This window comes from Urocitellus parryii, chromosome 1, assembly GCF_045843805.1.
Source record: "Urocitellus parryii isolate mUroPar1 chromosome 1, mUroPar1.hap1, whole genome shotgun sequence".
Taxonomy (NCBI): Eukaryota; Metazoa; Chordata; class Mammalia; order Rodentia; family Sciuridae; genus Urocitellus; species Urocitellus parryii.
In genome coordinates, this window is record NC_135531.1 from 136941238 (window position 1) to 136966214 (window position 24977).

General features: G+C 35.4%; 1 protein-coding gene across 1 annotated transcript in view; it reads right to left on the reverse strand.

Annotated features, from left to right (window-relative positions):
* Rad50 (RAD50 double strand break repair protein) overlaps positions 1 to 24977 on the reverse strand; it is a 94732-nt gene that overhangs the window by 60728 nt on the left and 9027 nt on the right. Inside the window, exons 3-13 of the mRNA XM_026400168.2 lie at positions 20218 to 20369; positions 16593 to 16778; positions 15240 to 15444; positions 12145 to 12273; positions 11551 to 11716; positions 10718 to 10911; positions 10100 to 10306; positions 7596 to 7778; positions 6824 to 6981; positions 4810 to 4985; positions 4127 to 4364 (exon numbers count right to left, since the gene is read on the reverse strand). Of these exons, the coding sequence (XP_026255953.1) occupies positions 4127 to 4364; positions 4810 to 4985; positions 6824 to 6981; positions 7596 to 7778; positions 10100 to 10306; positions 10718 to 10911; positions 11551 to 11716; positions 12145 to 12273; positions 15240 to 15444; positions 16593 to 16778; positions 20218 to 20369 (1994 nt within the window). The remainder of the gene's footprint in view (positions 1 to 4126; positions 4365 to 4809; positions 4986 to 6823; positions 6982 to 7595; positions 7779 to 10099; positions 10307 to 10717; positions 10912 to 11550; positions 11717 to 12144; positions 12274 to 15239; positions 15445 to 16592; positions 16779 to 20217; positions 20370 to 24977) is intronic.

Sequence of the window (24977 nt, forward strand, 5' to 3'; positions counted from 1 at the left end):
AAGTATCCACTCGAATGCTACCTTCATCAGCAACTTCCCTCCCATCACCCTTTAGCCACTTGGTATTCCCTTATCCTACTGTTCTTTTCTCCATGGCACTGATCATCACTAGTACACTGTATATTTACTTATTTGTTTACTGTCTTTTCCCTACTAGCATATAAACTCCATGAGGGCAGGGATTTGTCTACTTTGTCTACTGCTACATTACCAGTGCCCCAGAAGAGTATCTATTAAGTATGTACTGGCTACATATAACCTTTCTTGTTATTTCATTACTTCAACATCAATAATCATCCTCACTTTATATGCTATTTCACCAATAAATAAGTCTCTAAGTGACGATGACAAATCAATCTCAAAAATGATGCTGACCCAGGAGGCATATAATAGTAGTATCCTATACAACCAGAGCTGGAAAAAAACTTAATGGTCATCTAAGTCAACCCCCTTACTTTATATGGGGAAAATTAAGGCCTAGATCTTTCATAATGTTATTTCCTTGGAGAGAGAAAGCCCTCTCTCATAGATGCTAATCTCATTATTCTCCAGGATGGCATCCCACTGGAGGAAAACAATCTAGGAGCAATCATTAGCTTGCTCTTTTGGTTTTCATGTTTTAGTACTTTTAATAAAAATGGTTTCACCATGTTTTCACTTAGAAGCCCTATAACACCTTGGTCTCTTTTTAGTGTTTCTTCTGGAACTTGTCTAACTTCAGGTTCTTTTTTTTTAAGCTGTCAACGAACATTTATTTATTTATTTATTTATATAGGTGGTGAGAAGTGAACTCAGTGCCTCACACATGCTAGTCAAGTGCTCTACCACTGAGCTACAACCCCAGCCTCAGCTTCTTCTCTTAATATGTGGTGACCAGAATGGCACAAGGTGCTGCTATAGATCTAAGGTTATTAGGTAGATTAAAGTCAGTCACAAATTCTTTGACTCTCCTCCCATTGAGAGGAAGAGTATCTCCTATGATTTAATCTTGACAGGCTCTTTGGTTACCCTGACCAATAGAAAATGGCAGCAGTTGTCATTGTGTTGGTTTTGGGCCCAGACCTTGAGACTTGCAGCTTTTATTTCCTGTCTCTTGGAATACCTGCACTTGGGAAACTTCCTTTGGTAGCCCAGCCACTATGCTGCCAAAGTTCCGACACAATGTGGAGGCCACATGAAGGCATCCTGTTTGACAGCTCCAGCTGAACTCAGAGCCATCAGCCAGCGGTCAGCAACACTGTTGCCAGGAATGAACTGTCTTGAATGTCCAGCCCTGTTGAGCCTTGAGATGAGTATGGCCAGTCTCTGACTGCAGCCACTTGAAAGACCCCAGGTGAGAACCACTCAGCTGAGCCTGGGCACTTCACAAAAATCATTAAAAAAAATCATTGCTGTGAGGCTCTAAGTTTTGAGGATGTTTGTTATGCAGCAATAAATAAGTGGAACAGATCCTACAGTTCTTCACTCATCAGTTATCAAAGTTATAACATATGAGGAATTGTGCAGACAAAACAATGAATAAGACAGGTACCTTACTCTGAGAAGGGTCTTCAACTACTGCTCTGTCTCCTTATCAAATTTTTTCTGTGGCATCACTGAACTGATACTTATACTAGTTACCTATTATTGCATAATAAAATAACCCCAAACTTAGCAGCATAAAACAAAAACACTTATTATTTCTCACAGCTATGGGATAAGGAAATATGCTTCTGACACAGGGTCTTTCATAAAGTGCAGTCAAGCTGTCTGCCAAGGATGCAGTCGTCTAAGGACTAAATGCTACAAAAATCTGCTTCCAAACTTACTTGTTCAAAGGCTATAGGTTCTTGCCATATGGGCCTCTCCACAGGAATGTTCACAACATGGCCACTACCTTCTCCCAGAAAGGGGCGGGGTAACAGGAGCCATAATACCTTAGGTAACCTAATCTTGGAAGGGATATGCTATTACTTTTGTCCCATTTTACTGGTTACACAGATTAAACCTGCAACATCAGGAGAGAATAGGACACATGAATACCAGGAAGCAGAGTCCATTGGGGACCACCTTTAACAGCTGGCTGCCACAAAACACATCTTCTTAGACCTCTCCTCCTCTTTTTTCCTGAAATTCTCCTTGATTTTCCTAGACAGTATAGTCTCCTGGTTTTTCTGCTCCCAGATATTTTTTATCCCGAGCCACTCAACTTCCCTAAAATATATAGTTTATTAAATCCCTGAAGATAATTCTAACTTATGAAACAATGTTATAACTAGGCCTGAGTATAATGTAGCCCTATCTTCCCAACTTATGAGAATCAATTCCTACAAATAATTTTCCAAACACCAAATAACATTTCAGTTGCAGCGTAGGTCCTACTGCTCTTCCTGTGCATACATGGTTATGATTTCCCTTTTCCCTTTTCTCCTTTTAACTAAGTCATACCAAATTCTCTACTCTTCATATTCTCCTTCCTATCTCATTCTCAAAATAATTTTTCTCATTCTGTATCCACTGACTTCTCTCTTTTAAACTTGTTCATTTTTAAGCACATTATTAAGCCCAGCTTTTTATCTAATATTGAGAGCTTGCCTCTTTTTAATTAGACCATTAGTTCCTTGTGGGTCATGTCTTACTAGTCTCTGTGATCAGGCTTATACTCTATGATCTGGGAGATATCAGGGCAATCATTATATATTATCTGATTTGATTTATAAAAAGACAATTATCATTTAGCCAGGTATGGTGGTACATCCCTATTATCCCAAGATTCAGGAGGTTAAAGCAGGAGGACCAAAATTTCAAGGCCAGTCCTAGAAACTTAGTGAATCCCTGTTTCAAAAAATGAAAAATAAATTAAAAGGGCCAAGGATGTAGAGCAGTGGTAGAACACCCAGATGTCAATCCTTAATACCAAACCAAACCAAACCAAACCAAATAACAACAACAAAAACCATCATCCATGGGCTGGGGTTGTGGCTCAGTGGTAGAGCGCTCGCCTCGCATGAGGGATCCTGGGCTCGATCCTCAGCACCACATAAAGATGGATGGATGAAATAAATATAAATTGTATTGTGTCCAACTACAACTAAAAAATAAATATTAAAAAAAAAAAACCATCACCTAAATTTCTTGTGCAACTGTTGGTAGGATTGTAAATTAGCAGTATGAAGATTCCTCAGAAGTCTAGGCATGGAATCACCATATAACCCAGCTATACCACTCCTTAGTATTTATCCTAAAGAATTAAATTCATCATACTACAGTGACACATGCTTACAGCAGCTTAATTAACAACAGCCAAACTATGGAACCAGCCTAGGTGCTCTTCAACAGATGAATGAATAAATAAAACGTGGTATATATACATAATGGAGCTTCACTGAGCCACAAAAAAAAAAAAAAAAAAAAAAACTGACGTTACACCATTTGCAGGAAAATGAATGGAACTTGAGTCCATTATGTTAAGCAAAATAAGCCAAACTCAGAAGGTCAAGGGTCATATGTTTTCTCTCAAATGTGGAAGTTAGAGAGGAAAAAGAAAAAGAAAGGTGGCAAGAGCATCTCATGAAAATCAAAAGTAGATCAGCAGAGGAAAGGGACCAGAGAAGGTAGGAGGAGGAAAGGGAGGGGGAAGTGCTGAGGAGTGATACTGGCCAAATTATATTGTGTGTATGTAACAACAAAAAAAAATCCATCATATGTACAACTACAACATACCAATAAATAAAATGTGGAAAGAGAAAAATTAATTAATTACTTATGCAAGTATAGGAAAAAATAATAGAAACAATCTATGATTCATCCTTTTTTAAAACATTGTTTAAAATTTGATTTTTGGGAGAATTTTTCAGAACTTCAAATCATGTCTCAGGAATTAACACATACCACCCATACCCACACACCCCCCACACACAAATGTAAAGACTACATCTATTCTCTTGACTAGTTTTAAAAACAAGCTTAACTTTAAACAAAATCATTGGTTCTTCTATCATATAAAAAACACAAGGTAAGGTATGACTGGCTCAGAATCCTGACTTTGATTTCTAATTTTTCAACACATCCTTACCAAGCACTTACCATATGCCAGGCCTTACAGGGCAGATGCTACACATACAATAAGGATAAACCCTATTCTCACCTCATGGGCACAAGCCCCAGCATTTCATCACGCCGCCTTTCTTTTTTCTTCAGCTCTGATTCTGTTGACTTGAGTTTATCTGGAGCAAGCCTCAGCTTAGACTGCAAATCACTGATAACTTCTTGTAATTCAGCCTCTGTATGAAAAACTCTCTGACAGACGGGGCAACATGACTGGTTTTCATCTGTTAGCTGAGTAATGAATTGGGAGTAAACTGCTGTGGCTCCAGCCAGCATGGCTATTTTAAGAAAATAAATACATTTCCAGTGAGAAAAATATCCATTTTCTTCTATAAATGTATGATTGTTCCTCTTTCTTTATAACACATTACACACGTACAAGTTATTTTTGAAATATACAAAAAGAATAACATTTATTGAGAGATAGCTACAGTGCCAGGCACTATTCTCAGGGTTTTACATTTATAATATCACTTATTTCTCTTTAATACTCTAGATGGTAGGTAGTGGTGTCTTTATTTTATAGATGATCAATCTGAAACTCAGGAAGGTAAGTTGACCAAAGTCAGACAGTAAGCTATAGAGCCTTACTGAAGTTGAAGCCATTTGACTCCATAACAAGGTTTTAAAATTTCCCATTCTTAATAGTTAAATATGAATAAAAATTCATTTAAAATTAAAGAAGTGTCAAAATGCCTTGATAATATAAAATAGATAACTTACCTCTCTGTTTTGAGGATTTTTCAATTTCCTCTTTAAGCTTATCTAAATCACTTTCAAAATCCTGGCTACCACAAATATCAAACAACTTGTCTTCATAACTGGACAACTGTTCCTCCTTTCTTCTCAGCTCATTATTTATATGATTTTTATTTTGCTCTGCTGAAGCTAGTTCCTTGCTAAAATAAAAATAAATGTGGATTATAAACATGAGAAAAATTTGATAAGGCAGAAGACAAATTCTGCCAATAAATCATTACAAGGGTTTGGTATGATCAAATACTTTTCCAAAATATCTTCCTTCCTTTTATCTATCTATCTATGTACCTTCCTACCTACCAACCAATCTATCTAATTTATTAGGTGCTAGGGACTGAAGCACATGTAAGCACATGTTCTACACTGTGTTCCATCCCTATCCCAAATACTTATTAGTCATGGCAACAATTCATTTCTGTTTTAATGCTCCCCCTAGTACACAGACTCATTTGCCAATCCTGGTTATTATCTGCTCCCATAAAAATGTACATAGGCATAATTCTGCCTGATTTGGAGAAGTAGGGGTCATGGTCTTAGATCCCAGGTTAAGAGCCTCAGCAGACTGAAGATACTTTGCCTACTGGAAGGAATAAGGAAAAGAAAGCATCTCCTAGTTCCCTTGGGTCCCTTTAAAATATTACTTTTCTAATCTCCTATGAAAGCCTTTCCTTTGTCTCCTCTTTGTTGTGATCATCTACCTATTCTCAATTGCTTATTACCTTTCATTCATCAAAGATTTGCTCACTAGGACTGGAATTGTAGCTCAGTGGTAGAGCACTTACCTAGCATGTGTGAGACACTGGGTTCGATTCTCAGTACCACATATAAATAAATGAATAAAATAAAAGTCCATCAACAACTAAAAAAGTTTTTAAAAAGAGATTTTGCTTGCTAGTATAATTTACTTCTACATCAATTCTTAAATCATGGCCAATCAAGGCTCACACATATTGTTTTTTCAACTTACAGGTTATAATGTACCAGCAGTCATATAATCAATTTAATGCACTATAGTCAGCATATTCTTAAAAATGAAACAGAAAAGAACGTAATAGAGTAAATAGTATGTAGAAGTATTATTTTGAGAATTTGCTTTAGATAAACATGTGTACACACACTTCATCATAACATCCTTTTGAGTCATAGTAAAAATGTGGAAAAAATAATATAGATGATACTTTCACCATCTTAGGCTCCACTAAGCACTTCTCATCAAAGTCACCAATGATCTAAGTACCAAGTGCATTCTTCATCTATTTCTAAGAAGCACCAAACACTGTTGCCCTCTCCTTGGAGGATTATCTTCCCATGGCACACCAGATACTATTCCTGCTAGGCTCCCACCCTGGATCTCTGGGCATATCCCTATTTTCTTCCCTTGCTCCTCTTCCTCTACTGGCCAAGTTTTAAATGCTGGTGTTTCCCAGGAAATGTAATTGTAACCCTGCAAAAATTTATGTGAAATGTTTCATCTTCTTATCCAACCACCAGCTAAGATAAGATCCAAGAAAAACTATCACTTTTATAATGGCTTATTTACAGAAATGAACAGAGAATTTAAAACAATTTTTTTAATTAATAACTTTATTAAATTTTGGTTCTTGAGCTCTTGCCTTTAAAAAATATATATGTTTTAGTTGTAGATGGATACAATACCTTTATTTATTTATCTTTATGTGGTACTGAGGATCAAACCCAGGGCCTCACACATGCTAGGCAAGCGCTCTATCACTGAGACACAACCCCATCCCAAGAGAATTTTAGAATTTTAATCTAAAATTTGTAGTTAGACCTACAAATTTTCAAGAGACCAGAGGCCCAAACCACCACCCACTGCTATTTTACTTAACTTACCAAAAAAAAAGGTCAATTAATATGACATAATACCATTTCATAACAATAAATTATTTTTCAAATAATTAAAAATAAAAGCATGAAAAGACATTTCTATTATAATGGTAATGTCCCAAAAACTTACTTCAATTTGGCAAGTCTGTCCCTAGTCTGATTAATTTCTTTTGATTTACTATGAAGCCAGTCTTCGAGCTGCTTTTTGTTGGGAAAATACCCCAACAATGAAGTTAGTTCTTCACTGTGCCTAGATTTTATTTTTCTGATTTGTTCATCTTTGTCAGCCTATAGGTAAAAAACAAAAACTTTTAAAAATCAAGTCTGTGTTTCCACTTAATATCAAGAACAAAATATGACTAACTTAAAAAAAATAAAACTACAATAATGCAAAAAGGAAATATAAAATTTCTTTAAGTCTTAGATTGGGTATGGTCTTGCTAAGCCATAAGACAAGAGTAACAAGTCTAAAATAAAAATTAAAAAACTTTAGTGTGTTAAAAGTTAATAATAATATGTGTGTGTGTGTGTGTGTGTGTGTGTGTGTTTAGTTATGTACTTCTGTATTATTAACTTTTTGTAATTAAAAATAAAATTTTGCTGGGCATAGTGATGCATGCCTATAATCCTAGCTGCTCAAGAAGCCATGGCAAGAAGAATCACTTGAGCCTAGGAGTTTGCAGCCCACCTAGGTAACATAGCAAGAGCCTGTTTAAAAATAAATAAATAAAAACAACTTTTAAGCTTAAAAGTTCACTTTACAGAGTATTAAGTTCACTTATCCTCTAAATAGAATGCCAACACCAAATCAACACTTTATAGTCTATCAATTATGAATGCAAGATAAGCCATTTTAAATACCAGACAGTATAGTGAGAACAGAAAAAAAAAAAAAATCATACTTTGTCCTTGGTCAGCATCTCCATCTGGGTACGGGTTGTTGTATGATGATTTAACTGCTCCATCTCCTGGTCCAATTTACGCAAGGTCCTGTCTAGGTCTACTTTCTCATTTTGAAGGTTTATTACTTCTGTTTTTAGGGTCTCTACATTGCAATTTTTCTCAGCCTTGCTTAGTTCACGTTCCTAAGCAATAATTCAAACAAATGCACAAGTTTATACATTTTGTATAGAATTAATATAATGACAAAGTGTATAGAAAATTACTCCTCAGAATAGGCCAGGTGCTGTGGCGCACACCTGTAATCCCAGCAGCTTGGGAGGCTGATGCAGAAGGATCATAAGTTCAAAGCTAGCCTCAGCAAAAACACGAGGCACTAAATAACTCAGTGAGACCCTGTCTCTAAATAAAATACAAAATAGGGCTGGGGATGTGGCTAAGTGGTCAAATACCCCTGAGTTCAATCCCCAGTACAAAAAAAAAAAAAAAATAGCCAGAGTATTACTATTTGCTAGTATCCAACAAGATAAAAAAAAAAAAAAAAAAAAAAAATCCGGCTCTATATGACTTAGGGAAAATCTTATTAGAATTACCTTATTAGGTTATGAATTGTAAAGAATTAGTAAATAAACCTAGAAGAGTCAAAGATAAAGGGAAAATGAGAATTAGAGCAAAATTAGGAGAAATATGTCTAACTATTTAGATTAATAACTCTTCAGTCAACAATTAAGTCCCATGTAAATATCATTTGGCATGTGGAAACTACAAAAATAGTGTGATGTAGACCCTGACTGGTCATTCCTTACCCCAAGAAGAGAATGCTGTGATGTGCTGTGGGAAGCCATTCTAACACGTGACTGGGTGACTCCCGTTAAGGGTCTGAGGCGCTTTGGCTGTATCGAAGCTTTCCCGGCCCTTTCCTGATGAGAGAGCCCATCCGTGTGGGGGTGTGCCTGACCACTGACCCCGGGGACCCAATCACTGACCCTGACCTTGGAGTGCAGCCCCCCCTCAACCTTCATTGGATGGAATTCTCCCCTGAATCTCTTGTTCCCCGATAAAAGGCTACTCCAGGCGTGTTCACTCTCTCTCTCTCCTGCTAGCCCTGAGTAATCCTTGCTGCCCTGCTGGGCGGTTAGAGGAGCGCACCAGAGAGGGGAGCCGTCTCGGACCTAGCAATAGAAATAAGGTAACTGAGTCTGTGTGTTTTATTTCGATCTCTTCTAACTAACTTTATGCCTAGAACCTCATTAATGAAACCATTGCGCAGGCCGCGTGGTAGAATGTGCCAAAATAATAAAAATATATGCGAGTTAAGGAGAAAAATAATGTTTAAATTATCAAAAAAGAATTTGGAATCTTTAGGATGCTGACTTTGGTGATAAAATATAAAAGAAGGGGGCAGGTTAGAAGCAAGGAAAAATACTTGGAAATTCTTAGAATGGCTCTTAGAAAGTTTTCATCACAGGGCTGGGGATGTGGCTCAAGCGGTAGTGCGCTCGCCTGGCATGTGTGCGGCCGGGGTTCGATCCTCAGCAACACATACAACGATGTTGTGTCCGCCGAAAACTAAAAAAAAAAAATATTAAAAAAAAATTCTCTCTCTCTCTCACTCTCTCTTTAAAAAAAAAAAAAAAAAAAAAGAAAGTTTTCATCACAGGAAAAAAAGTGAAAAAAAAGTAAAGGTCATATAAAATTGCAGTGTATGGAAACTAGAAGAAAAATATTTTACTTGCTTTTTTACTTAGATAAGTGGTTTTTAACCAAAAGGTTCATAACAATCAGTCCTGTTGTTTGGAACATGCATTTTCATGCTTCACTCTCAAAATTACATTGATTTGGAAGGTTTTAAGCTTTAAGAACACAGATATCAGCCTTAAAGAAGAATGAAATTATGGCATCTGCAGATAAATAGATGAAGCCGGAGAATATCATGCTAAGCAAAATAAGCCAAACCCAAAAAACCAAAGGACGAATGTTCTTTCTGATAAGCAAAGACTTATTCAAAATGAGGGGAGGGATGGAGAAGAATGAAGGAACTTCGGATTGTGCAGAAGGGAGTGAGGGGAGGGGAATGGGTGTGAGGACAGGAAGGATGGTGGAATAAGACAGACATTACCCTAAATACATATATGATTACACTACCCTTATGACTTGCACCAAGTACAGCCAGAGGAAGGAGGAATTGTGCTCCATTTGTATACAATGTGTCAAAATGCATTCTACTATCATGTATAACTAATTCAAATTTTTAAAAATAATAATAAATAAAAAGAACTCAGGTATTTTTAACAAACTCCCTAGGTGATTCTAATTTTCAACCCACCTGGTTCCAGAACCAAACAGCTGAGTGATGAAAATATTCAGATAACTTTTACATGTCAGCAAAGGCTGACATTTTCATTAATGTGCCATAATCTTAAACAAAGATTAGATAAAATGCCTCAGAATACAAGATTCTAAATGTCTTGTACATTGAGATTATTAGATTACTTAAATATCTTACAGCTTTTTTGAGCTCCTGGTCCAGTTCAAGAATCCTGTCTGATGATCCTTCCAACTGCTGTAATTCGTACTTCACATTTTTCAGCTCATTTTGCTTCTTATTTAGGATTTCTGATTTTAGCTCAATTATTCTTCCCAGTCCAGTCTTCTTATCCCTTATCTCATCTATCTGTCTCTGTTTCAGAGTTTCTTTTTCTGCAAAGTCATTCTAAATACATACATGAAGAATGTGCATTAATATTTTTCATAAAAAGCTTTCAGTTTCTTTTATGAAAAATAACATATGTACACTGAATACAGAAAAGTGTTTTAAAAATGTAAAAAGCATCACCCAGAAATAATCATCATTAATTATGAAAAACATTTTTTAGCAATTAACCTTAAGAGATTTTACTTAACAGCAAATAAAAAAATGTAGGCCTATATTTTATTCATAGTTTTATCCTTATAAATTTTTTAAAATTTGCATCCATAAAGGTTTTTTTCTACTTTATAGCAGTTTCTAATTTAACACTAATCTAAAAATATTCCAAAATAGGGTTCATCCAAAAATTAAACAATTCAATTAATAAATCTGATACAAAAGAAAACAGCAAACACTATATTTCAAAATATTTACCATCAGTTGGTTGGCAGTTTCTGTTTCCCTTTCTTGTCTCTCTCTCACTAGTTTGTGAAAATTTTTAATCTGTCTTTCACTGAATGGTCCACGCTCAAAGCCATCCAATTCTAGTTGTGTTGCCAAAGACTGAATTAATGAGTCTCTAGCTCGGATATGTTCTTGATGACGATCTGCTTGTAGCTGTAGACGACCTTAAAAAAAAGAACAAAAAACTCAATAATTCTTTTCTTCAGCTGATTTTTAAAATAATACAACATGAACCAGGTACGGTGGAACACACCTATAATTCTAGCTTCTTGGGAGACTGAGGTAAGATAATCAAAAGTTTGAGGCCAACATGGGCAACTTAGCAAAACTGTATCTCAAAATAAAAATAAAAAGGGGAGAAGATGTAGTTCAGTTATACAGTGCTTGCCTAACATGTGAGTTCCTGGATTCAATCCCCAGTACCACAAAAAATATTTTTTATTTTTAAAAAAATATTTTTTTGGCACCGGGGATTGAACTCAGTGGTGCTTAACCAGGGAGCCACATCCCTAGTCCTTTTTTATATTTTATTTGCAGACAGGGTGTTGCTGAGTTGCTTTAGGACCTCACTAAATTGCTGCAGCTGGCTTTGAACTCACAATCTTCCTGCCTCAGCCTCCCAAATGTCCACTATTTCTTAATTTTGACATTTCAAAAATGTTGTATAAATTAAACCATACTATATATAACTTGAGAATGGCTTTTTTCACTCAGTATAATTCCTTGGGGTTTCTTCATTCATGCAAAAAATGTACAATGTTATATGTAGTAGGCAGAAAGGACAGATAAACACTATGTCCTACCCTGTTCAACAAGAAGTTCTGATTTTTCTTGATTGAGAAGCCTAGATTCTTTGTTTAGTTTTTCCAATTCACGCTGACAGTCTACTAATCTCCTTTCTTTCTCTCTTACTGTTCTCTGATGATTATGATATAAATCATTTAGTTGTTCATCAGTCCCTTGAAAAACCTGTGTAGAACCAAAAAAAAAAAGGCTGTAATGTATAAATATAAGAAGGTACAATAATTCTGAGATATCAAATATAAATCAAATCTCATTCAATATCCTTCATTTCAACATATACATAGAAGTAACTAACATCAAGATTTGTTATTGGGCTGGGGATGTGGCTCAAGCGGTAGCGCACTTGCCTGGCATTCGTGCGGCCCTGGGTTTGATCCTCAGCACCACATACAAATAAAGATGTTGTGTCCCCCCACCCCAAAAAAACACTATACAATAAAATAAATATTTAAAAAAATTCTCTCTCTCTCTTAAAAAAAAAAAAATTTGTTATAAATAAAAAATTCCAAAATGTGGGTGGCAACCAGTACAAATGAGGTTCATTAAAATAATCCCCAAGTTTTCAAGCAGAACAAAATTCTACCACCACAAACCTTTTCCATTTTCTGTTCCAGTTCACTATTATCTTTTTCCATTTGTTTCTTTCGGCTATCCAAGGCTTTAATTTCATTGTCAAGTCTCATAATTTTAGAGAGATTGTGTTCAATTTCTTTTAGGCGATTCTGAAAATAAAGGAACATTTTACAGAAATAAAATTCACTCTAGTTTACACTGCTGGTGGATGAAAATAAATAAAAGATGCAAGGACCAGGCTCTTAGTAAAAATGATCTCATTTAATACCAACAACTACACTGTAATGGAAGCAGAAAAACCAAGTGTAATGATCTGGATCCTCCAGAAATATCCCTGGAAAAGCTCATGTTTTTCATATACAATCACCAATACAGTAAGATTCAGAGGTGGGGCTTTTAGGCAATGATGAGATTATGACAGCTATGACCTCACTGGTGGATTAATTCATTTGATGGATTAACAATCAAAATAGACTCCTGGATGATAACTATAGGGAGGAGGGGTGTGGCTGGAGGAATTAGGTCACTGGGGGCATCACCATGGGAATTATATCTTGTCCCTGGCTCATTGCATGCATATACAGGGGCACACCCTTTTCTTTCTCTGCTTCCCAGCTGCCATGAGCTGAGCAGCTTTCTTCCACCATGATGTTCTGCCTCACCTCAGGCCCATAATAATGGAGTTGGCCAACCATGGACTGAGACCTCTGATGCATGAGCCCAAGTAAACTTTTCTTCCTCTAAGTTGTTCTTACTAGGTTTTTTGGTCACAGTGATGAAAAGCTAACACACTGAGGATCAGAGATGTTAGTAATTTATCTGACTCTTCACAGCTAGTTGATAAAAGCAGAAATTAAATTCCACTTAAAACTCCAAAGCCCATGCCCTACCCTCAATTCCACCCACAAAAGTCATTCATTTGTAGGGTATTATGAGCTACAGTATCAGAAGTACCACGTGTAAGAATTAATCCTTAAAAGATGAATTTATTTATTACTATTATTATTTATTATTTGTAGTGCTGCAGATTGAACCTAAGGCCCCACCAATGGTATATAAGCATTCTACAAATGGAACTATATCCCCAGCTTTAATTTATCTTTTAAAATATCAAAACCACTGACGGGGCAGTGAGTTAGCAATTTTGAGTCTGCAAGTGTACTCAAGCACAGAGGACTCTGAGGAAATAAGGTGGGGCACAGCTAGATGGGCATGACAAATGATTTCAGTGGCCTGTTTCCAAGGCCTACCTTCAGGGGCAGTTGGTTGCCTCCTCTCCTGAAATATGTATTACCTGCTTTAGAGCATTCTCTCCCTGAACGATGCTGTGGATACTCTCCCCAGGTCTGGTTCTACAATTCCAAAGCTGACCAACTCTAACTAGACCTTTTTTAGAATAGTCCTTGGGAAACCGCAAATAAAAACCATTGAGAAAAACAACCTCTCATGAGATAATACCACAAACCTACTATAATGGCTAAGATGAAAAAGAATAACAGTACTAAGTGCAGAGTTGGATGCAGAATAACTGCATCCTTATGTATCTGTTAGTAGAAATACAAAACGGCAGTCACTTTGGAAAATAGTTTGCCAACTTATAAGGTTAAAAGCACTTATCATACAATCTAGAAAGTTAGTCAAGAGGAAAGAAAACATGTACACAAAAGTTTTTTTGGGGGGGTTACGGGGGATCAAACTCAGGGGCACAACCGTTGAGCCACACCTCCAGCCCTACTTTGTATTTTATTTAAAGACAAGGTCTCACTGAGTTGTTTAGCACCTCACTTTTGCTGAGGCTAGCTTTGAACTCACGATCCTCCTGCCTCAGCCTCCTGAGCCATTGGGATTGCAGGCATGTGCCACTGTGCCCAGCTAAGTTTAGAGCACTTTTATCTGTAATAGCCACAGCTGGAAACAATATAATGTCCATCAACCAGGAATTTTTTTTTTGATTAAAAAAATTACAAAAAAGAGACAAAGGAGTAATCCCATACAATGGGATTACTCCTTTGCTATAGCAAAGAATGAATTTCTTATATATGCAGCAACACAGATAAATTTAAAAGCATTATGTTAAGGAAAGAAGCTAGACACAAAATCTACATACTGTATGATTCCATTTATGTGCCACTCTGGAAAAGGCAAAACAGAAATATAATGACAGAAAACACATTAGTGGTTGCCAGAGGCTGGGAACAGAGGAAGGGGATTGACTAAAAGGGCTTTTGAGAGACATTTGGGGGGAGATAAATATTCTATTATTTCGATTGTGACAGTGGTGATGTCACTGTATACATTTGTCCAAACCCACAGAATTAAACACTTTAAAAAGGGTGGATTTTACAATATATAAATTATACTTCAATAAATTTGACTTAAAAAGGAAAAAATGTATGTGCATAGGAATCAAGAGGCCTGGATTCAAATCCTGGTTTCACTTCCTCCTTCCATCATGAACAGCTATGGCTCAGTTTCTAGCCTTAGAAACCTCATGGGGTCACTGTGGAGCTTACATAATACATTTTGAAGCACTCTGGTCAGTATTTGGTGATTAGCATTTAATGATGGGACCATTCACACCACTTGTGAAGAAAATTCTATACCAAGTATCTTTTGAGTGATGTCTAACAAATAGAATTATATTAATACTTAAGAACACTAAATATTAAAATCTTGGCTTCAGAAGTCCACAAACTTCTCAGTGTACCTCCATCAGTATTTTCAGTGCCTCCTGGTGACACAAGAAACATGAGAATCATGTAGGATTGGCTCTTTAGTGACATCTTTAGCTGCTTCATTCGTTAAATCCAACCAGTCACCAGATCCTGTGGAGTTCTTCTTTGACATCTGTATTTTAGCTTTATCTCCAGAGTACAGAACACAGGTTGTGTACATAATGATGACTACAATTGATAACAATATATTGTGTACTAAAAAATTGCTAAGAGAATAGATTTTAAGCATTTCTCCCCCCAAAAATAATACATGAGGTAATGTGCATGCTACTTACTTTGACTTAGCCATTTCATGATGTATACTTACATTAAAACATCATATTTTATATCACAAATATATATAATTTTTATCTGTCAATTAAAAAAAGAAATCAAATTACCTTCAGTGGGTCAAGTTCATTCTCATAGGATTTGACAATTTCCTTTGAAGATGTTAACTGGGCTTCTTTACTAGTAATCTGATCACGAATTTCACAAGCTTTTTCCTTATTTTGTTTCAGATATTTCAGCTCTGTCTGACATTCTTTTACTTTCTGACCTTGTGTCTGACGTACCTGACGAAGCGTCTCTAAAGCTTTAATGTACCTTTGAAGATAGCAAATAAAAATAAAATTTCTTGCTAAGTAAATTATGGTATATTCACATGGTAAAATATTATGCGGTCATTAAGATTACATTTACAATTAAATTAAAATTTTTGTGCCATGTCAAGAACATCCTTCAAATTATAACATTCTATAGAAATATTTCTCAATTAAAAAAATCTTAGGAACACAGAATTTTAAGACTGAGTAATTACACAGCTATTTGATAGTTCGTACTAGTTTAATTTAGTGTCATGCTATAAATTTGTTTACATTCAAATACAAACTCAGCAATTTCCAAATCCAATTTCAGTAACTTGGAAAATGCTTTGACATAATGGTAAGTGAAAAAATTGCATTTACACTGTCAGTCTGGTAAATAAACATATGTACAGAAAGAAAACTGAAAGGAAACATGGTTGCCAGTAGGTAAAAGTAGTAAATAATGACCTTTTGCTTTTTAAGTTTTTCTTTAAGAAAAGAAGCATCCAGGCTGGGGTTAGCTCAGTGATAGAGCACTTGCCTAGTATGCGTGAGGTACTGGGTTTGATTCTGAGCACAAATGTAAATACCAATATAAATATATAAAATAAAGGTCTACTATCAACTAAAAAAAATTTCTTTTTTTTTTTTAAAAAAAGAAAAGAAGCATCCAGCCAGGCATGGTGGTGCATGCCCATAATCCTAGCTACCCGGGAGGCTGAGGCAGAAGAATAAAAAGGTTGAGGCCCACATGGACAACTTAGTGAAACCCTATCTCTAAATAAAACAAAACAAACACACACACACACACACACAAAAAAAAAAAGGTCTGGAGACATAGCTTAGAGGTAGAATGTACCAGGGTTCAATTTCTACTATAACTGAAAAAAAAATCCAAGCTGAAGTGGAGTGTGCCTATGGCCCCAGCTGCTCAGAAGGTGGAAGTAGGAAAACTGCTTGAGGCCAAGAGTTTAAGCCCAACCTGAATAACACAGTAAGACTATCTCAAAATACAAGGGGAGAGAGAGAAAAAAAGGGCTCAGGGAACTCAGTGGCAGAGTATATGAGGTCCTGGGTTCAATCCTTAATAACACAAAAAATGGAAAGAGGAAAAAAAAAAGGTTCAACAATTTAATGGGCTACAAAGCACACTCAAGAGTTACAAACCTTGTTGCTGAAAAAATTTCATCAAACTTTTGCTTCAGAGCCTTTCCTTCACTTAATGGCCAATTAGAGTCTTCTTGGTGACAGAAAATGACATTATTTAGCACAGATTTGGAAACCCCAAGAGAACTTATCATTTCTCTGTCAATTTCTGCACATTTAGAACTGAGACTGACCTTTTCACCATGCCTGTAGAAAATAAAAATAAAGAATATGAGTAAAATAACCTTTGGTCATACATATTCTATTGCTTAGTCAATCCATCATACTGTACTTCTTTTAAAAAATAGTCCCTTTACCTATCATGTTAGCTTCCTCATGCTAAAAAGTACTATTCTTAAATGATTTAGCAGGTAACTGATAAAAAAGTTAGGTAAAATAGAGAATTTTTTTTTTACCTATTTGGACTTTAAGATAACTTAAAATATTTATACCTAATACATAGAGCAAAAATACTCTCTTTCATTCCTGAATAAAAATAAGAGACCTAAATTAATAAAACAGAACACAATGATCAATAGCAGACAGGCAAAGATAACTTAAAAACACCTAAGAACATGTACATTAGAAATTGGGTTGTTCAATAATGGACTAATTAGGCAGACAGACACAGAATCTGTCTTTATTGCTTTTTTTTTTTACATTCCAATTTTGAAAATACTACACTGAGTATACGGAGAATGTCCTGTAGGGGACTAGAATAGACACATAAGACAATAGGTTATCACATTAGACCATGGAAAGATAATGGTAGTTTGGATTAGAATGGTCCATGTAAGATAAGAAACAAATTCAAGAAACATTTAAGTTAAATTAAATCCATGGTATTTAGTAATAAACTGGATAGAGAGGACAAGAAAGATATCAAAGTTTAGATTCTTGGCTTATGTTATTGCATGGGCAGTGCAATGAAAAGTAATGCAAGAGACCAAGTTACAGGAAGATTATTAGGAGGGGTCAAAGAGAGTGAATCACGTGCATGGTTTGGGGCATGTTGAATCTAATGTATATCTGAAACAGGTAGGAAATGAGACAGGTAGGGGGCATGGGGTTAGAAATGATGGTTGAATGTTATGATCATTATTATCCAAAGTACATGTATGGTGTGAACATACTTTGTATACAACCAGAAATACAAAAAATTATGTTCTATATGTGCAATAAGAATTGTAATGCACTCCACTGTCATATATAAATTTTAAAAAACTATAAATTATATATATGTATATATGTGTGTGTATATATACATATATACACATACACACATACACACACACACACACACATTCACATATATAAAAAGAGAGGTAATTGGATAAATGGGTCTAGAAGAAGAGGTCTGATTTGTGAGTTCCTCAAAGTCACATAGTAATCTGAGCAATGGATATGAATGAGATTTTCTAGGAAGAAAATATAGAGCACAACAGAAGATATAGTACTGAGCCTGTCTGACTTTAACCTTTACTGGCTGGGTAAATGAAGTAGGATGAGGCTGCAATAAGAAAGAACAGCATTACATGATGGGGGTCTAAAAAAGGAATTTTCAAGTAAGGACTAATTAACAATTGTCATTTACTAATCTGTGGTAAATGGAACAATGGTCCTACAAGAGACTTGAGTGTACTTAAATCAGAAAAGCCATAAAATTTCCTGAATTCAGGGACTGGGGTTGTGGCTCAGTGGTAACACGCTTGCCTAGCATGCGTGAGGCACTGGGTTCGATTCTCAGCACCACATACAAATAAATAAAAAAAAGATCCATCAACAACTAAAAAATATTTTTTAAAAATTCCTGAATTCACACTTCTACACTATAGAACTGTAAGATAACAAATTTATGGTTTTTGAAGCCACCAAGTTTGTGGTTATGGCAGTTATAGAAATAACTAATCCATGAGCTCTTACTACATAGTAAGCATTCTATATGCATTAGTTCAATCCTTACATTTTTTCAAAGACAAATTCAGGCATAATAAATCCCTATTTTACAAATGAAGAAAACAGAGGCTTTTAGGTCTATTCTGTATAGCAACAACATTAGTTTAATTAATAAAGATGTTATTAGTGACCTTAGTTGGAGTTATTTCATTGGAAGAATGGAACTGGAAAAGGAAAAGATAGCAAGTATTAACAACTCTTGAGAAAAATGGCTGTAAAGGGGAAAAGGGAAATAGCTTAACTGGAATGGAATAATATGAAAAGATATAAGAGAGACTTGAGTGTACTTAAGTCAGAAAAGCCAGGCACAATGGTGCAAACCTGTAATCCCAGTGGCTCAGGAGGCTGAGGCAGGAGGACTGCAAATTCAAAACAAGACTCAGCAACTTAGCAAGAGCCTGTCTCAAAATTAAAAAATATAAAGGGCTGGAGATGTGGTTCAGTGGTTAAGCATCCCTGGGTTCAATCCTTAGTACCAGAAAATAAATAAGTAAATGAATAAATGAATGAACAAATGTCAGAAAAAAAAAAAACCTACTTGAGAAACTGGTAGCTAATACAGTGCCTCTAGCTGGTTGCTAAACTTCCCTGACTAAATACTTACTCGTTTTAATAAGAAAAAATGAGGGAGGAGGGTGAACAGTTAAGTAATTCAATGAACAAGAATAAAAGCTTGCACAGAGGGCTGAGATTGTGGCTCAGTGGTAGAGTGCTTGCCTGGCATATGTGAGGTACTGGGTTCGATTCTCAGCACCACATAAAAATAAAGGTCCTTCGACAACTAATAAATATATTTTATATATATATATATGTATATATATTTTTTAAAAAGCTTGCACAGAGCATACAAACTCCAAAAATCCGTATCTATTAGAAGACATTATTTGACTCTAACACAATGATAACTGTTAAGAGCGACAAATTACTACTCTTCCCTACTTGTCTGCTTCTCATCTCATCCATCCCTATACGTAACACTAACACTTTTTTTAAAAAAAATCTATATTTGATGATACTTTCGACTCTGAAACTGTTCATAAATTACTCAATGAAATATTATCACTAAATCTTTAATGTGATCACTCTATTTAGTAAGTAAGTATCAAAAATTAGGGCTGGGGTTGTGGCTCAGTGGTAGAGCGCTCCCCTAGCATGTGCGAGGCCCTAGGTTCAATCTTCAGCCCCACATAAAAATAAATAAATAAAATAAAGGTATTAAAAAAATCATCTTAATTAAAAAACAAAATTAAATGTTGCCAGGTACAGTGGCACACACCTGTAATCCCAGCAACTCCAGAGGCTGAGACAAGAGAATACCAAGTTCAAGGCCAGCCTCAGCAACTTAGTGAGGCACTAAACAACTTAGCAAGACCAAAATAAAAATAATAAGGACTGAAGGTATAGCTCCATGGTAAAGCACCCCTAGGTTCAATTCCCAATTTTGAGAAAATAAAACAAAACATTTACATGTTAATATGGGGTAGGCTATGCGAGGTGTAGGGGTGAGGACCATAAGGTAACATTTCTACCCAATTTTACTATGAATTTAAAACTACTCTAAAAACAGTTTGTTAAAAGAAAACCAATAAGCTCCCAAAAATAAATAGAAAAAAAAAAAAAAAAGGTCCATGGTCTTATACACCTAAAAGACTAAAAATGAACAATATTAAACTGTAACATAAATACCTACTTTGTTCTTGTAATGACTCCTTCCAGGGTTTTAAATTCTGTCTTTTTGCTTTTCTGACTACACACCATAGATCTCTGCACAGCTATAAGTTCTCCATTGACATCACGAAACTGCAAACGAATCTGGGCTCTCACATCTGTTTCTTGAGCAACCTTTGAAGGTAAACAGAGAAAAATTATGCTACAGTAATAAGCACAATCTGAAAGAAAAAGCATAAGCAATCTTATTTATTCAAAATGAGAGAACAAAAAAAGGAAAAATACATTCAAAATAAATGACATTTTTTACAAGCTATTCAAAATATGGGAGGAAAAATACTGTTTAATTGATTTACTAAAATGATAAAGTACTATTTACTTTCTTTACTCAACAACATTAGGAGTTAGGTATATGGACTTTCCAAATAAATAAATTTTATCTTTCTAAGTACCAAAAATGTTTTTTAACTTAAAAAATCATAACAAAATTGGAAATAAAAAGTATATATACCTCCCACATCCTTGAATCATTTGAAAGTATAGTGCTGATCTGATGTCCCATCACCAATTTCTTACAAAGCAAAAAGTTTTCAACCACAAAAATTTCCTAAAACCGATACTGATACTTTATTACTATTCTAGTTCTACCAACTGTCACTGGAAACAGTTTACCAGTTGTTGTCCTTTACAACAAAAAGATCCAGTTCAGAATCATACATTTGGTGTAATTCATTTGGCAGTCATCTCTCCATGATTTCTTTCAGTCCAGAACAGTTGCTCAAATTTTCCTTTACCTTTATGACTGATAATTTTGAAAATTAAAGATCATTATATTGCAGGATGTCTTTAAAATGTACATTTGTCTGGTATTTCCTCATGACCGGAATCAGGTTACCCATCTTTGGCATCATATTATAGAAGTAATGATGACATCCTCTGCCTTTCATCGGGTAGGACATGATTTCAATTTATCTTATTACTAGGAGCATTAACTTCAATCTCCTGATAAGGTTGCATCTGCCAGCTCTCTACCAAACTTCCTCTACCAGTCTTAGTCTATTATTTTTACCTGAATTATTATGAGAGCTAGCAAACAAATTTTCTAGTTTTATTATAAGAAAGATTCTACTATAAAAGCTTTTGTTCTTTCCTTATTTTTTCCTTTATTTTTGGCATAAGTGTGAACTCATGGATTTTTTTACTTGGGCTCCAATCCCCCATAGGTTACAACACTAACTTTTGTGGATGCATTCCCAACTCAGTCCGCCTAGTGGCTTTGGAATGAATTATTCAGGAATGAAGGAAAGTGCCCAAGAGTTTTTAATGTGATTTAGATTTAAATGTAAATGCATTTGTCATTTTCTTTATTCTATGGCAAATTACATTGATTTTTTTTATCTCTGTTTTATTTATTTATTTTATGTGGTGCTAAGGATAGAACCCAATGCCTCATGCATGCGAAGCAAGCGCTCAACCACTAAACTACAACTTTTTTTTTTTTTTAGTTGTAGTTGGACACAAAACCATTATTTTATTTATTTATTTTTAAGTGGTCTTGAGGATCGAACCCAGTGTTTCACATGTGCTAGGTGAGCACTCTTACAACGCCAGTAAATACCACTTGGCCATGGTGTATTATCTTTATTTGTATATTGCTGAATTTGACTTGCTAATATTTTGTTAAGGATGTTTGCATCTACATCATGAAAGGAATGACTGCAGCTATCACATAATATCTTTGTCTGGTTTTGATATCAGGGTAATGCCAGACTCATAAAAACGAGTTGGAAAGCACTCCCTTTGCCTCTTTTCTGAAAGTTTGTATAGAATTGACATTGTTTCTTTATAAAATGTTTGGTAGAATTCACCAGTGAAACCACCTAGGCCTGGCATTTTCATTGAGAGGTTTCAAACTCAAATCAATTGCTTTCATAGGATATTTCTTTGAGTGAATTTTAGTATCATGTGTCTTCAAAAGAATTGTCCATTTTACTTTACTACATTTTTTCACATAAAGTTGCTCACAACACTCCCTGTAAGATCTGTAGCTCTGTCTTCTCTTTCATTCCTAATCTTGGCAATTTGTCTGCCTTTTTTATCACTTCGCTTGGAAGTTTATTAATTTTATTAAGCTTTTCAAAGAACCAGCTTCTGGTATCAAAGATTTTCTCTATTGTCTATATTGTATTTCACTGACTTTTGCCCTCATCTTGATTATTTCCCTCCTTTTGCATATTTGAATTTCATTAGCTTTTCTTTTTTTTTTTTTTTTTTGGTGTGTGGTGGGGGAGTACGGAGTATTGGATCCAGGGGTGCTTAACCACTAAGCCACATCCCCAGCCCTTTTTATATTTTATTTTGAGTTAGGTCTTGCTAAATTGCTCAAACTGGCTTTGAACTTGCAATCCTCCTGCCTCAGCCTCCCAAGCCACTGGGATTACAGGTGTGTACCACTGTGCCCAGCTATATGCTATGCTTTTAATTCCAAGAATTTTCTAATCTTCCTTATGACTCTTTTTTTATCTATGAATTATTTATAAATGTCCTGCGTATTTTCAAATATTCCAGGATACATTTTTGTTACTGATTTAGAGTTTAAGTCTGGTGTGGTCAAAGAACACACTCTGTATGACTTCAATCCTTGTAAATTTACTGACACTTCAGTATTATTTTCCTTCAGTTTCAAAAACTTCCTCTATAATAATAGTGTAATTGTGATAAATTACCTTTTTAATTTGTTAATTAAGTCATTTTTTTTATATTGGGGATAGAATGCAGAGATACTACCACTGAGCTACATCTTCAGCCCTTTAATATTTTATTTTGATCCAGGATTGGTGGCATATGCCTGTAATCCCAGTAGAACTGCAAGTTCAAGGCCATCCTGAGCAACTTAGTGAGGCTTAAAGCAACTTAGTGAGGCTTGAAGCTACTTAGTGAGACCCTGTCTCGAAATAAAAACAGCTGGGGATGTGAATCAGTGGTAGAGATGTGCCCTGGGTTCATTCCCCAGTATCAAAAAAGAAAAAAAAAATATTTTGAGGCAGTCTCATTAAATTGCAGAGGTTGCCAAGACTGGCCTCCAACTTGCTATACTCCTGCCTCGGCCTCCTGAGTAGCTAGGATTATACACATGTGCCAACACACCTGGCTGGTTCCACTAAATGTTTACCATATTCTAGACATTGTGGATGTTACATTGAGTAACCTTTAAAAAGGGTTTTGTTCTAGCAGTTAATTTATTGACAGGTTAGCTTGAGTCTGTCAAAGCTTGGTTGGAGGTTCTGTTATGGTGGCCTTTCTGAGGTCTCAATTATAATACTGGAGAGTTCCATAAGGTCTTTCCACTCTGGCTTGTCAAGAATCATGTCTTCCAGCATGTGTGATCTCTTTAATCCACTCAACATGTGGTACCAGCACTCACCCTACTCAGTACTTTTTCTCTGCTAGCCATCATTGAATCTCATTCTGGACATGGTTAGCTTGTATTTTCCCCAAAACTCAAAGGATCCTTATGTACTTTTCCAGTGCCCTCTCTGCAACAATCCTACTCCAGTATCCTGCTCCATAAATTCCAGTCATCTCAGCAAACCCAAACTTTTCAGTTTTATTTGCTTAAATATGTCCCTGTTCTCTGTTGAATTATAATTCCATGTCCTAAAGTTTATAAAATGTCCCTAAGTAAAAAGTTAGAATATAGTCACCTTATATGCTCTTCTTTTCTCAGTGAACATGATCTGTTGTCCAATGCCTGCAAACAGTTCCTTCAAATATTTTTTTCAAGTTTCATAGTTGTTTATCTTGAGAGATTAATTGTAATACTCACAATTCTGACCAAATTACAAATCCTAGGTTCTGCTTTTTTAAGTTAGAAAATATTCTTGTTTTAATTATTTGACATTAATTCATCAAAACACTCAACAAGCATTTATAAAGTATTTTGTAGTTTTCATGTGTTGTTTTTGTTTAAAATGGCAATTTTTTTTCTTTAGCACATGGAAGACTAATAGACTGAACAAGAGTAGAAAAGATATGCTTAACACCCTCATAATTGAAGTATAGGGTACTCAGGAAACACAAAGGAGAGCGCAGGGAAGACATTGTAAAAGAAATGAATGTTTAAACTGAGACCTGATAGATGAGAAAGAATTGGCCAGATGAAAAGATTTGAGTCACTGAGTGGCTAAAATACAGTTGACCCTCAGTAACAGAGGGTTTCACCATCTGCAAATTTAACCAAGTTTGAGTAGAAAATATTTTGGGAAAAAATGCATCTGAACTGAATATGTAGACTTATTTCTGTATCATTGTTTTAACAATAGAATATAAGAACTTCTTTCATAGCATTTGCATTGTATTAGGCATTATAAGTAACCTAGAGATAATTTAAAGTATATGAGAGGATGGGAGTAGATTATATGTAAATATGACATCACATGTCTCTATGTTTTCTATGAGACTGAAGCATTGTTGGATTTTTGGTATTCTGTGAAGGAAGGGATTTCTGGAACCAATCCCTATTGGATTCTAAGAGACAACTGTAATTTCAGAAAGTAGGGAAATGTAAAGAGAAAAAATGAATCCAGCAATTAAGAGCTTTCTGAAACATAGTTTTTTAGACTTAAAGTGAGAGAAGAAAGCACTAAAAGATTTGAACCAAAGGAATTACATGTAGTAAACATTTTAGAAGAATCATTTCTCTTTAGGGTGAAGAGAATGGACTGAAGTAAGTCAGGAAAACAGCATGGACAAGGTTCTAGCACTGAAGATGTAGGTAAAGAG